This window comes from Helicoverpa armigera, chromosome 21, assembly GCF_030705265.1.
Source record: "Helicoverpa armigera isolate CAAS_96S chromosome 21, ASM3070526v1, whole genome shotgun sequence".
Taxonomy (NCBI): Eukaryota; Metazoa; Arthropoda; class Insecta; order Lepidoptera; family Noctuidae; genus Helicoverpa; species Helicoverpa armigera.
The window spans coordinates 3,339,822-3,355,332 of NC_087140.1; the positions used below are offsets into that span (position 1 = coordinate 3,339,822).

The 15,511-nt window shown below is 35.4% G+C and overlaps 2 protein-coding genes across 2 annotated transcripts; one reads left to right on the plus strand and one right to left on the minus strand.

The window, feature by feature from the left end:
- Positions 1 to 1,424: 1,424 nt before the first annotated feature.
- LOC110374300 (uncharacterized) lies at positions 1,425 to 2,982 on the plus strand. The gene is made up of 2 exons (XM_064040270.1): positions 1,425 to 1,548; positions 1,957 to 2,982. Exons 1-2 carry the CDS (start codon positions 1,446 to 1,448, stop codon positions 2,934 to 2,936), a joined length of 1,083 nt encoding a protein of 360 aa, XP_063896340.1. The 5' UTR covers positions 1,425 to 1,445; the 3' UTR covers positions 2,937 to 2,982.
- Positions 2,983 to 9,721: 6,739 nt separating this feature from the next.
- LOC126056329 (zinc finger protein 415-like) lies at positions 9,722 to 10,643 on the minus strand. Its single transcript, XM_049849009.2, has one exon. It carries the CDS (start codon positions 10,641 to 10,643, stop codon positions 9,726 to 9,728), a length of 918 nt encoding a protein of 305 aa, XP_049704966.2. The 3' UTR covers positions 9,722 to 9,725.
- Between the last annotated feature and the right edge of the window lie 4,868 nt (positions 10,644 to 15,511).

Below are 15,511 nucleotides of genomic sequence, written 5' to 3' on the forward strand. Positions count from 1 at the left end.
AGGCAACCCTTAAGAAAGGATTTTGATAAATTCCATCCCTAAGGGGATAAAATAGGGGATGAAAGTTTGTATACATCTTCTTAGATTTTATGAAGAAGTCCTGATGACGAATCAGAATTTTATGATGACGTTCGCTTAAATACGATTTTGATTAATTCAACCCCCACGGGTGATAAAATAAAGTCAAAGTCAAATCATTTATTTCATTTAGGCCTTTACAAGCACTTATGAACGTCAAAATTATAACTAAGTTTGATTCTAGTTGCCCAAATAAGGGATGATGAAGGATGTAAAATGTAGGTATTAGTTTGAACCTATCAGTACGTAATGGAACGAATAAAATAATGTTTAGTTCTAAATGTTGAGAAGTTCTACCTACCGCTATTAGATGGCGCAGTGCATTTTCGTCTCATTTCTGAATCGCGGTGTTATGATTCTCCGCCAGTTAATTACCTTCGAACTGAACTGTAGGTAATCTGTTTGTTTGGGTGTACCTAATTAATAATAATACTTCTTAACGCGAGCGAAGCCGCGGGCAAAAGCTAGTAATACATAAATGAGTAAGGTAACGTATGTAAAGTGGTTGAATTTCAGATCAATGTTTCATTTGTAAGTGTATTTTTCAAGAATTGTTTTTGTTCCTAATATCTCATTCTTTTACTTTGGCGGTTTGATATTTAGGCCCCCCGAATGTATACACAAACCCACTGAAGAAGGAAGGTCCTAAGACCACAAACATCCGCTGTTCCTGTGTATCTACAGGATCTACTTGGCCTCCTATAGTAAAAGGATCTAATAGAATAGAATAGTACTTAGATACGGTACATTATAATGATATTAACTTACTAAACTAATAATAGATATAAGCGCGATCCAGCTCCTGTGAGGAAGGCAGCAGCAAGAACCGTCTCCACACCGAGACATCACAGTCAACGAATCCATTATCACATTTACTAGGTAACTATTCCTACACTGTTATAAGTTATACGTTTTACATAGGAACTAAGTTTTTATTTCGTATATTTACTTATTAAATGTGATTCGTAATAGTCTTTTGAATACTTTTTTTGATTGGTTATTTAATAATACACAATGTTTCTTCTTTGCTCTTTGACAAAAATTCTGACAGCCTCATGACAACAGAAAAATGTGCGTGAAGTAGAGGACCGCGGGACCTACCAATTATGTAGATTCATGAAATGACATGATGTGATTTTTTAAAAAGATTATTTGACTATTCTGAAACGATTAACTCCCTTTCCAGTACCTACTTATATCGTTTTTTAATTGTAGTGTAGGTATTCTAACTTCTACTTATTTTAACTTTTTAGACGAGCGGCAATCATCCGTCCATAATTACATATAGTTTATGCTACAACCAACCTTCTTTTGAACCAGCAAATTCTCTTTGAATTTTCCTTTATTCTTCTGTCAATAAAAAGGACATGGTGATTGTAAAGATGTCTCGTATTTTAAGTTTTATTTGTGTTATTACGCTTTTACTGGACACCGTTAGCGGTGAAGAAGTTACTAAAGCAACAATAGGAGGTAAACAATATTTTAATTTAGTTTAATAGGGACCTCTTTAGGATGCGATTCTTCCACATCTTTCTTGAAGTTTCCAGCAGTAATATGTATCTTCAAAAAAGTTTGGGCAAATTACATGCGTGCTTTCCGGCAACGGCACAGGACAGGCCCAGCTGAAAGTTTAGGAGTCATGTTAAGAGGAAGGTCACCTACCTGTAGACGACAGACATAATAAATGCACCAAAAGTGATCTAGCTATTCGCATGTGTTTTAGCATATACCTAGCGGGAGCATACCTATATCTAGGCAACTAGCTCAGTTTCCTGACAAACCTCTTCTATTTTACCAATTTATAAGTATATGTACATAGGTACTTCACTGATGTAAATGGCATTTATTAAATAAAATAATAAATAATCTTTATTTCAGCGGAACCTCAGAAAATGGGTAGCCAAGACCTCAATCTCGAAGATCTCATCAACCCCGACATAGAGACTGCGATACAGAAACTAGAAAAACTAGCAGAAACGCTCGACCAACTGAACATCGATGATTCCAAGTTGATAGCAGACCCTGAAGAGATCAGTGAAGAGATGACTAAACTAGTTCATTACATCAACGAGGCTGTCAAACTGAATCCAAATAACGCATACAAATTCCTTAAAGCGAAGGGATTAGATAGAATCGTTTCTCAGGATCTCAAAGTAGACGATGACAAGCTTAAAGTTCACGTCCTCATCCTTTTGAAACTTCTTTTTGAAGTCGCTCCGACCACCACTTCAGCTGTGATACCCATAACTGTAGTTGACAGACTTCTAGACATATTTGAGATTGATAACTTAGCGTTAAAAGCCCATTCTTTGGATGTGCTGTATCTTTGGTTACCTGACAATCCTAAGGTACAAGCTAGAGTGATGAAGCTTAAGGGTCTAGTACCATTTTACGAGCAAGCGGCTAAACTAGACACGTCAGGAATTAAGACCCTTCTTGACCTGTTCAACAAGATACTAAAAGAGCATTTGATAGTTAGAGAGGATCCGCAGAAAACTATCGTTGAACCTGAGAAAATGAAGTTTTATATTCGAACAGGGTTATTAGAACATATGGCGACTCCAGCGGTCTGTAACGGGTTACTGAATATATTTATAAAAACCTGGACATACAGTACGGATGAGAACAACATTATTGCTACCGTTTTTGACATGCTGAAGGTAATGAAAAAGTTCTGTTTGAAAATGTATCGTGGGAAGGTTAAGGCAAAGAAATTGTTCGCGGCTCTACAGGAATACGTGAAGGAACCTGAAAATATTGATTATTTTGAAGCGAACGGTTTGAATGTGACCGATGTTTCGCTGGTGGTAGAAGAGTATGTCGATAAAATAAGATCGTCTGTCAAAGATGAAATGTAGGATTTGTTTTCTTATGTTATAGTTTCGTCTTAATATAGTTAGTTAATTACGCATTAACACTTTGTTTTATTTTTTGTTTCTGAGCCTTCCTATCATATTCGTAATTTCAACACATTCCGTCAATATGGCCTCAAAAATTCAAACCCCAACTTTTTAATTACGCGATCTCCATACCACCAAATCATTTAGGGTGTTGCACCCCAAACCCAGTGGAAATAAGCCCAACCCCACGTGTGGTCTACCACAAGCACGCTAGTACTCCGGGGTGCATTGTACCATCCCTCGCATAGGGGTGCCGAGTGCAAGCAACAAAAGCCAGCGATACTTTGAAATGCGTCCTTACGATTGTTAGCGAAAATTTATAGCTTTAGCTTGTTGATAGAATGTTGTATTTAATTCATTTAATAGGCCCTGGTTATTGATACTATTGCTAGTATTATAACGTGATAGTGAGTTGGAAAGGTCTGTTTCTTTGTTGGTCTCTAGATTTTGGAAGACGTAAGTGTTCTTCATAACGACGAGTGGAACGCTTTAAAAGTTTTTGAATTATGTTAAAGTTAACCTTCCTCATTTCAGCGACACTCCCATAAAAATATAGGTATGTTGATATTCCTCATGCCCTATAGAAAGATTTTTTTGCGGACAACAAGTGTGATTGTTATATCAGGTACCTAGCTAAAAATTGTTCTTCCGGAAAATAGGAAACTTGATAATTAACATTTAAGTATATTTCTAACTTAAGCAGCTTAAGTATTACCTATGTAAAAAGTGGCGAAAAATATTTTGACAGCGAAGATTCAGTGATTGACACAATATCTTTAAACGTCTTCAATTAATTTATCAACGCCGTCAAGAAAGGTCCCATATAAATCATTCTGTATCCACGTATCCCAATCAATTGATTCGCCATCAACATTCACGCAATTATTAAACCTATTTCATTTAAATCCTATTCGGGATGTTATCGGAATAACAATGCGACTTTATGCAAGTTGTGCCATCATTACCGCAGTGACAAATCACGCGCCATGGGTGGCCGCCATGACAGTTTGTGGAGCTTTCCCGCGCTTCCGTTTGTGAAGGAAGCTGTCATTAGCGTTGTTTTTTATTACGTTTGAGGTTGTGTATTACTATTTATGATAGAAGTTCTACTTTAAACTTAACTTTAAACCATATTTCATGATCTATCTTTGCGACTGTAACTACTGATTACTTAAAACATATTTACTACGTAAGTATATAACATTTTCTTCATAGGTAAGTCAGACAAATTCTAAGCTGAAAACTACATAAATCTATTTAGCCAAACACGAGATAATCGCGGGCAAACATACAGAAATAGATCGGTCACATTGAGAACATATTTTCTTGATTGTGTCCAAAATATTGCGTGGGAGTCTCAAAAAGGTGTAAGTGTCAAAAATTACAAACCAAAGGTCGACTAAACAAACACAAAAATCGCATCAAATCGATCACGGGGTCTAAAAAAGGTGCCTTTTCTAAATCTGTCAAATTTTTAGAGGTGCAACCTGATTTAGGCCGCAGCGAATTTGCGCAAAAGTCAAGTACTCCGTGGGAATAACAAACTCGTATATTTTTTTTCTTGTGGATCATGAATGAGTATTGTAGTGTAATGGACGCGGTAAATAATCCTATTTGTATTGTTGGTGAGTCTTTAGCGAATTGTAGGTGTCATGTAGGGTAACCATGATAACTGCTTCTATATAGGTACTTTTCAACTTTAATTTGATAATTTTTAAGTAGGTACCTAACTTTATAAATTGACGATAGGTACCTAAGAGCTTACGACCTATTAAAGCCTAGTTTTAGGTTTTACCAATAACTGTTTCAATCTACTCATACTCGCTCTTACAATTATCCTATTCATAGATTTTGATCCTTTTAGCTTTTAGTCTTTTGATTTACAAATAAAAATATTTATTAATTGGTTATTTTTCTGTTGCATATTTTTGCACACTTGCGCAAAAAATAAAATATTTTTCTTTCTATTTAGGTTATCTAGATAAACCAAAGCTCTAATCACATTGTTAAAATGTTAAAACTGTCCCAAAAAAATCCAACTTCATGGTGCTCCTATCCACAATACTCGCTACTTACTTCAGGTAGCCATAGCCTAAAAAACTTGCATTGAGGAGGCGTGACACCCACCTGACCGATATTCCCATGGTCTTCACCATTGTAATACTGTTAGAGAAAGGCTAATTTATTGCTCTGGGTAAAGAGTCAATTATCCCGTAGAATATGGAAAAAAATACTTGGTAATTACTTGAAAAGTATTTGAATTTATTAAGGTAAGATGTGACTTTCCTGTATTGGATTTTAAATCATAGATAAATATTAGGTACAATTTTTTATGTCGTGAGTGTCAACCTCGTGCACTGTAGCGACTGGCTACGTCTTCTATCTGCGTAACAGCTAGATATTCTACAAGTATCGGGTGGTGAGCTATGTCTATAACAATGTTATTTACATGAAATATCATTTCTTATGTTCTCCCAAGAAAGCATCCTTAATTATAAAACTGTACCTCTACCAAACATTCTGTATTTTTTACATTGAAGATATTCCGCGCTTTGAACCATTAATTCAGTTTAGCATTTTTTTCCTTTTGACCAATAAATCAAAACTTTCCTATAATTCGCAGAGCTAATAATACTCCCTCATTTGTCGAATAAAACTCCCGATGCATAACAAAACCAGTTAATTCAAACAAAAAATGTTTACACGGATTCCATCATTAATTTCCCTAGCTTTGTCGCGGAGGTTTCATTCAGGCTGTATCAAATGCCACCTGTGCCTAAAAAAAGTATAAATTGTTTTTTTAATCTTGCAACACTGGCCATATGATATTTGGCCAATAAATTTTCTATTCATCGAATTTGTTGAGATTGTAGGCGGGTTATAGTTATAAATATCTCGGGATTTCTTCTGTTTGCCGAAAGAATTAAAAAGGTTATGCTTTACAATTAAAAAGTAGGGTCACACCTACGTTGGCGATGTTGTCCAGTTTTTTGGACGTGGGAACTGTCGTAGGATTTACAAAGGGTCGCGAAATAGTATCAGTAGGAGTTAGTGATATTTTTTAATGGATAAGCGTTTTGATGTTTTCCATTATTTATCATATTTCTTTCTTCTGTGTACCTTGTGTCGTCTTCAGAGGTTTAATTTAGAAGACGGCATGCTTAGTTGCCTAAGCCGCCATGTATGATATTATGTACTTAGAAAAAGTTTATGACAGACATGTATGTAAGTAGTTAGTTTCGTATATTTGGCTAGCAAGATACGGTTTGCCGAAGTAATCTATACTAATATTATAAAGGGAAAACTTTGTTTGTTTGTTTGGTTGTAATGAATAGGCTCAAAAACTACTGGACAGTTTTTAAAAATTCTTTCACCATTCGAAAGCTACATTATCCACGAGTAACATCCTACTAATATTATAAACGCGAAAGTTTGTATGTATGGATGTATGGATGTTTGTTACTCTTTCACGCAAAAACTACTGAATGGATTTTAATGAAACTTTACAATAATATAGCTTATACATCAGAATAACACATAGGCTACAATTTGTAAACATATTGTTCGAAATACTAAACCTGCGCAGACGAAGTCGCGGGCACCAGCTAGTAGGCTATATTTTATCCCGGTACGGGCAGTAGTTACCACGGGAAAACGGCTAGTGTAAATGATAAAGCTACAAGACAAGGCGACCTTGTTGAAAATATACGAAACTTATCACTATACTACTGATAGGTACAATTATTTCTAGTTAGAAAACAGTTCTACAGTTGTAGAAAAAAAACTGAGTAAACCTTACGTCCTGCCTTTTACTTAACAAAAAAGAATAACTTAACTACTTCTCAATTTCAAATAGCAAGTTAACAGCTCCAATTTAAATAACGGAAGTCAAAATGCAATAAAAGATTTCCCGCGGCGCGCAATGACAACACTTCATTCATCCAATTAAACTAGTGTGACCAGCGCAAAAATATCTCAATTTCTTAGGAAATGTCCTGCTGTGTACACGGACATCCGAATTGTACGTCTTTAATATTATTTAGGGATTATTTAGGGCAAATATGTGAACGTGGGAAAGTAGCTAATTTGGTTGTAGCGTTGACGCAAAATGGGCTGTCTTTAATTTATTGGGTTAGTGTGTTTGTTCACGGAAGGTGTAACATTGTATAATTGATCATGTAAATAGTGACAAATAATAATGTAGAGTGAGAACCAAGCTGATATAAGTTGGTGTACAATACTGTACAATTATGTGTTTACGCTAAATAAATCTTTATAACAAACTTTTTTGTTCCACAATGTTTAGTAAAGTCTTATAATGGCATTATGAATGATGAAAAACGAATAATATTATATCAATAAAATAAACTGTAAATCCGTCTCAATCGCGAATCCATATTGTACCTCCATGTGCACAGACCAGCCGAGAAAGCAAGAAAAAATATTGCAACACTGTTATCCCGATGCACTTGTTAACTCACAACCAGTTCGAACAATTACCAATCCATCACGTTTAAGTATGATATAACCCTTTGTTGATACTGAACTTTAAAATTGTTCTGTGATGTCAAATTGAGATGGATTAGGGGTTTTCGTGAACTAATTTGGGCATTTACTCTATTCAACTTTGACGTAGAAAGCGGAGAAAGGGACACTTAACAATCATAGGTACCTACTTTTTAACAAAAAAAGATATTTGCGTGACATAGGTACTTATTTTTAAAGATAGATTGAGATCCTTAGTTTTACAAAATCATCTGTGTTCAATGTTCATCAATAGGCAAATTTTTAATAGCGATCGATCCACAATAAATTACTGATAAATAAATGATAATATCTAACTTAGTAACATAATTGTGAAAATGCTTCGATAGAACTTCGACGACGACTACACTTACCTTAATCTTTAGCAAAATTTTATAAAACTTTAATGAGTATTTCTCAAAAACCTTTTATACGCCCAAGTGTGCATCCTTACAATGTCTTTGATGTAAAAGTCAAAATATTTAGGAATAACAAATTGTTTGTATGTATGTCCATTCATGTATTCACAACGCCGGAAGTCCGCACTTCAATGTTTAGATACATTATTTGCGCAAGTTTTTTCGTTTTATATCTTTTTTGATTTCTATGAGTGATGTATTGATTTTAGAATACTTTGGAAGGAGAATTTTAGTTCTGATCGCTTTGTCAATTGTGTTTCTAGAGGCTCGATTCTACGATTGTGATTTTGCAATCTCTAGGTGTTGTGTCCGACCGTTTTTGATAACTTTTTGCTGGCATAATATTCCATAGGTACTTTTATATTCTCTGTCTATGGACCGTTTAGATTATTTATTGGTAATTTTATTTTGTAGGTTAAAAGGCAAAATGCATGAAAAGATCTTCAAAGCATTAAGTTTTGGCAATTTTATCGAAAAGATTTGTACCTACAGAGTGAAAATCGAGCTTTTCTATATTGCAACAGTCTCGGCTATATTTCCGTTTTTCAATGCAGTCTATACACCTAACTCCTTTAATATCACTGGCTCAAATAAGCAAGGAGAGACTAAAAATCTAGTTATTGTTGTTATCACTACAATTTGTAAAACATAAAGTTGAAAGCAAAACCCACAAAGCCTAGGCAGTATAGTATAGTAATTTGTTTTAATTAGATTCAGCATTTAGGCTCCGAGAGGTTTTTGTACAAATCTTTCAAGTATCTAAAACATGCTTATAAGTTATTCAAAATTCCTGAAAAAATATGCAATACTTTATTTTATAAACAGCACTGGCACCAAGTTCAAAATCTTTATTGCGATCAAGGCAGGTATAAAATTAAGGATCTTATAACTAGGTACGTTTTTAGAACTTTAAATGCAAATATTGCTATTTGGACTTCTAAGTCGAGATTTTCACGCGAACGTTTCATGTGAATATATCTAAAATGTTAGCGATACTGCCGCCGTGCATTAGACACTCGCCGACGCAAAGTTCGCGACCAGTTTCGGTGAAAACGAAATGCGGGAACAATTTTGGTTAATCTCGCATTAAGAATCCCAGTCCAGGGTTCAGTCACAAGTAGATTGGGATAGAACATGTAGGTAATTTATGTACTTGAGTAGCGAAAGAAGGATCTCTTACTCTTATTGTAAGAGTATATAAGAGTCTTATATACTCTCGCTATGAATGAGCTGCGGCAAACTCTAGTGTATTTGTGTTACAAGAGTTTGTCATAAAAAGTAATATCCGTTTCTTTAAATCAGATTCTAGTTACCAATATAACTACATACATAATATGTAGTCAGTGTTTTGTTTATACCTCGGAGTCTAAGTATAGTGGCATGGCAGGGATATTTCTACTTGCGTAAAAAGGAAAACAAAATAATTTCAATAAAATTCCAAATATATTTTATTTCTTATTCTCTTATTCACAACCATTGCTCATCTTAAAATATACAATTGACTTACGTAGAAAGAATTACCTCTACCTATTATGTTCATTGTTATCTACTCACTAGAAATACTTATTACAAAAATATATCGCATTTATATAAAATTTTGTTATTTACAAGTATACTATATTCTGTAGCGTTTCGTATTCAAACTATTTACTTTACTTTATACAATAAAATATTCTGACCTGTTAGCTAAACCTTTGATCAAATATTAAAGTTAGTTTTTCTAACAATTTAGAAACAGTTGAATACATCCTAGTTACAACTCAATCTCCTGAAATTTTTCAGAAAATTTCAGCCGTTTCTTTCGTCAGTAACCATATAAATATGGAAAGCCGGCCATATGAGGAACTGCAGACAACGGGACGAAAACTGGCATCATCCGATCCGCCTGAACAAAATGCGTTCGCGTATGTTTCTTCAAATGATCGCGTCTGCCAAACTTCTTGCCACACGTCGAGCAGGGATATGGACGAACTCCCGAATGGATCCTCTTATGTCTGGTCAACTCCTCGTTCCTCGTAAAAGTCTTGCCACAATTCTTCTCGTCACATTTATAAGGTCTCTCACCAGTGTGAATTCTTATATGTCCTTTTAACTGCCCGTTGTTTGAAAACCCAACCTGACAATGAGGGCATTTGTACTTCTTTGGCCTTTGTTTCTTCGCGTTTATTTTCGCTTCGTTTTCTTGGTGAAGGATTCTTGCGTATTCGAGCTCCATTGCGTACCCTTGGGCGAGGGATTCGAGGAGTAGTGGGTCTGTTGGTGGAACGCCCAGTGCGTGTGCTATGTCGGCCGTCGGTAGGTACTCTGGCATGAAAGCAGGGTTGTACGCAGGCATCTGAGGCAGCGACGGGTAAGGCTGAGGCTTTAGGTCCACCTCCGTCGGCTTTTCAACTTTTTCCTTCTTTTCAGGTTCTTGTAAAAGCCTATCGCAGCATAATGTCAGCTTTTCAACGGGTGAATTCAGTTCAGTAGCAGGTTTAACGTCGTCATCACCATCACGCGTGGTTGTAGAAACAGTAGCGTCTTGGTGACTTGTATCTGACTTCTTAAAAGTCCCGCGAATTTTCCGCAGACGATTTTCTCGTTTAGTCTCGTCTATGACCCTTTTTTTCGCCTTTATTTCTGTAGCGGTACTAATATCACAGTTTGTCTGTCCATCGTTTTTGCTATCACTCACGTCCCAAGGCCTGAAAAGCCTGGAGTAACTTTGTTCAGAAAACATATTGGAACACTTGTATCACTCACGATCGAAATGGAACTGAGACCCTTTTTCATTTCAACAACTTTTATATACATTCCTTTGACAATAAATTTAATAAAAGCGCCCAAAAGTAGAGGGATTGTGTCTATTGAATGGACGAAAGAGACGAAATATTTTTCAATTGTTGCACACTTAACGTTGGCTTAACTTTTTTCGGAAATGGCGCGTGCGTTTTCGCGGCAACTTGAGTTCTGTGTTCGGATACACAGGGGAGAGTTTGTGTTTGTATTTTAGATGGCTGTTAGACCTTTTTTGTTGCTGAAGGTGTCATACTGTCTGAGATAGGGGTGTGTATTGTTATTTATGTTGATTTTTGTGCGTGGTCGGGGGGCGGGCCCGAGGGCCGAGCGTTCCGCTCGAGTGGCATCGCTCGCAGCTGCAAGCCTGTTTGTTTTAATGGTTTCTGCAATTGTTGCGGTTCCCGATTTATATTAATGTTATATACGCACGCATGTGTTATGTATGTAGGGATATTGTTAGCGGTTTATGGGAGACTTAGCAATTTTATTTCGTTATACCACTGGGAATAGTTAAAAGTTGTTGTTACTCTCTAGATAACTTGATTACATAAACCAACGCTAGTACTTATTGTTATATTTTATTGCTATGTCACTATGCCATTCTGTTTTGCCCCATTATCTCACATTCAAAACGATAGACATTTTGCCTCTGTATAAAGGTTTATTACATTTAAGAAATGTGAGAACCCACAAAATTATTCCTAGCCCCAGATATGAAGTAAAGCCTTAAATTATGTTATGCTGATGCTTAATTACTGGAATGATTAATCAAAATCCGTTTAGTAGTTTTTGCGCAAAAAATACAACATTTGTTGTAAGTAGTCATTTTTGCAATATGAGCAAATGCAATATCGGCATTGTAAATACAAATAATCTTGCGTTCTTGAGGAGGCAATATTCAAAATGATAAATGATGCGATCACCATAATCTTCTAAATTCAGGAGATTTTGAATTCAATAACTAACCTAAATCAATAAGAATGAAATTGAATAGCAAGATTAAAATTGTGTTTCCTGGATTCCACATAAAAAGCTAACTGTCCACGACCACAAAATGGATGGGTCGGATCAATCTAAACAAATCCAGTTACATCAATTCAGATACAATAGACTTGATTGGGCTGCCTTTGATACATTTTAGGAAAATATCCTAACGCACTTTGGGATTGGCGCGAACTGTCAAAATTTGGCGCGCATGATCGATCGGGAGCGTTCGTTTTTGATTTGATTGTACAAAAATTGTGTTTACTTATAAAAATGTTGTTTTTTTTTTGGCTTGAAGTTTCGTGAGAATTTTTGCTCGTCTCCAACTTTATTCAAACACAGGTGTTCGAGGTGGACAAGCACTTGTAAATTACAAGAAGTAGCTAGATAAAAAAGTTGCTAAGTAACTTAAAAGTTCATGAAAGAAAAACGTTTTTTATTTTTTAATAAGCTAGATTTTCCTCAAGTCCCGAGGACTTTAAAGCCAAGTATGTTACTCAGGTAATTTTCTTACAACTACTTACTGTTTTTCGCGGTTCGTCTACTATATGTGTACCCATTTAAATCGTTTAAATAGTTTTGGCGCGCAAGCTGGACTGCAGGTTACTTTCACAATTAGTAGACAAGAATATTTTTATAACGGCCCGATTTCTTACCGAATGCCAGAAAATTCAGAAATCCGTTGCAATTACAAAGAGGCTCGATTCGTCAATATCAGACAGGGCATACATCTTGGCTATCTGTTAAGGATTCAAGTTATTTTGATGTTTTGTGATCTCGCGCCTTAAGAAGGACTGCGGATGATCGATATGCCGTTATTCTGACAATATCTTTGATAGGCGGAGAAGGCAAGATCTTAGTAAAATGTAATCATTTATTTTTTGTTGAAAACGGATAGTCCGTTATGATTTTACTTTTGGAGAGACTAGTTTTATTTAAGTTTGCTACTCAAATATTCAGATTATTCTAAAATGAGTGAGTACATATTATGCGTACCACACGACTTAAAATTATGCCTTGCTGAATATTTTTATTGCTAATGAATTAAACATTCATCATCATCCTCCTGCCCTTATCCCAAATAAAAAATTATAAAAATAAATAAATAAGAATACGGCTGCAATCGTACATATTGACAAGGCAACAACTTCATCTATTTAATTTTCTTATAGGTATTGAAGAATGTTAAAAATGTGATTCAAATTAAGTAGGTATGTCCATAGCTCCATCAGGCCTATGTTCAGTAGTGGACGTTCTATGGCTGAGATGATGATGATGATGATGATGATGATGATAGCTCCATCTCCAGGCCTTTTCTGAAAATGTAGGTAATCTTCTCCACACAAATATGAAAAAAAATATATATTAGAAGTTTAGAAGCTTTTAAAAGTTAGAAAGTACCAACTACTTAATTTCTTTATGGGTATTGCATTGTACCCGAATAATAATTATGTCCTTAAAAAAACGCGACAAATATGCTCTCAATTCCAATTTTAAAAACCGTAGCAACCACCAATGAATAGGCATAATCTATGAATGAATGAAGATCGAATTATGTCATTCACTCGATACATTCAGTTCGATCATAAATCTTTCACAATAATCCTAATAAAGTTAGTGGTTTGCCTCAATGTCTTTATAAAATTCATATAAATCTCTCGAAGAATGCTCAGGGATAATATTCGAGTATCGTTTAGTAGAATTTCTGGATAACCGTGAAGAATCTATGAGTATTTTTTGGTAAGTTTCTTTGTGGACAATTACTACGGGTGTCGTAAAAATGTTGTGCACTTGTGAATGGAGCGCGACCCGCGTAGGTGTAAATGGGGTGTTATCATTTTGAACGGTGTTTTTTTAAATTAAATTTTGGTAAGAATTTAATGCTGGGCTTGCTTTGTAGTTGAGGGTAATTTAATTTACTTTAATAGAGGTACAAAAGTTCGTTACTGATATAAACTTAAGAAAATTTTTTGAATCAAAATATTGTCTCTTTATTTTACCGTTTTAATTTAATTGTAAGGCAATCATAAAAATATACCTTTTACAGTAGGTATTTTATAATTAGGCATGTATGTACATTACTACGTTTTCATGTCTGGAGTGTCCACAAACTGACACATTAACTGAGCAGTACCTAATACAGTAAATGCCTTATTTAAACCTACATAGAAATATTATATTAGGTACTTTTCTGGGTTAGTAAAACATCTATTAAGTATTTTCTTGACATACTTACGTAATATCTACAACTACATACTTTCTGACGTCTTTCAGATTAAGAAAACCAAATCAAAAGGCGCAAATGATCACACCACTATTCCAAACACCCTGTACACCAATATTTGCACCTTCCGTGTGGTCCTACCTATGGCGCAACTGTGGCGAAACCTCATAATCGTGGCGCAAAACAAAAAGCGCCATAAATCCCCCGCGCCATTGTGGTCGCCATCCATTCATGTTGGCGCAGACGAACTGACGCCTCGCTATGTTTACGAACTGGTTCACTAGAAGAAGTTGTAATAGAATATAAAATAAATAATGTAAGTAGAATAAGTTGTAAGTTAATACGAGTTGTAAGGAAAGGTTTTATTAAGATGTGTGTTTGTTGTAGGTATTTGTAGTTTAGTTACGGAAAGTTTCTTCAGAATTTATAATATGATCACAGCATAGCACAGGTAGTTATATATAGCACAGATAGCTTTCAATGTGGCGGATTTTCCGATCAGTTTCTCGGTTTGGGTGTTATTTACAAGCATTTTCGAGTGACGACTTCCACATTATATTTACCTACAGTTAGCAAGAAACATACGCCATTTAAGTTTGCGTTCCTTAAGTTAGCTATTCGACTTCTTGCGCATTGTTTTTTTTATGTAAAATTATTGGAAACCTTAAAATAAGTTCAGTACAATATACAAAGAACAAATGAGCCAAACTTCATGGAAATATTTCAAATTAGCTGTTCCCCGGCTATAAGTAAAGTACCTATTTAGCTGTGCCCCGTAATTCCACCCACGTTCCGACGAATTGGAAATTGCTTCCCGCAACAGGATACAAAATAAGTAGCCTATAATAGAAGTATGACCTTTCTGTCCTTCTCTACTCCTACTAGGCTCGAGTCATAGACTATCTTGGTCCTACTACAAAAACTTAAACATGTGTCAAACACTTTTCTAAAAAAAGTGTGTTTGCAAAATGGACCTTATTTCAACGTCATAATTTGTAATTTTTTTAGACAAGTGTTAAACTGACGTTTAAAAGTTTTTGTGGTAAGACGATTTATGTTCTATTTCAATCAGTTCAATAATATTCGCGTTAAAACCGGACGGACAGACAAAGTTACTTTCCTATTTAAAATTTTAGATTAGAAAAGATCATGCAAGTTCCACTTTTCACTAACCAAAAGTGACTAACCAAATAAACCGGGGATTGACGGCCAAAAATCATTCTGGATCGCTGCCATTAAACGTTTTAATTCCCCATAGCTATGGGTTACCGCGACACGGTAAACCCCACCAAACTGTGGTGGCGTGGTGGGTTTGCACGAGGGTCAGCGGGGAGACGCCCCTAGCTGCCAGTTAGCGTAGGGTTAGTTTTCACTATTATTATTGGCTTTAACTTTTTAGTTTGTTGATCTTGTGGTTGGTAGAGTTTTAATCAATGAGTTTGCTCTTCTGATAGATTTAGGTATGTATTTGTTTTGATAGTTTCAACTTCTAGATCGGCAAAGTCATGCACTGTTTCCAATATCACACTGAGCAAAATCCTCGAAGTGACGAATAGGAAGAAAAATCTAAAACATTTAAATTCCTAAAAACATGATTTTAC

What these genes read in the sequence shown, in the direction of transcription:
- LOC126056329 (XM_049849009.2), bottom strand. Translation starts at nt 10,643, where the DNA reads ATGTTTTCTGAACAAAGTTACTCCAGGCTTTTCAGGCCTTGGGACGTG.
- LOC110374300 (XM_064040270.1), top strand. Translation starts at nt 1,446, where the DNA reads ATGGTGATTGTAAAGATGTCTCGTATTTTAAGTTTTATTTGTGTTATT. An exon ending in TACTAAAGCAACAATAGGAG is followed by an intron (nt 1,549 to 1,956) that starts GTAAACAATATT and finishes TCTTTATTTCAG; the next exon opens with CGGAACCTCAGAAAATGGGT.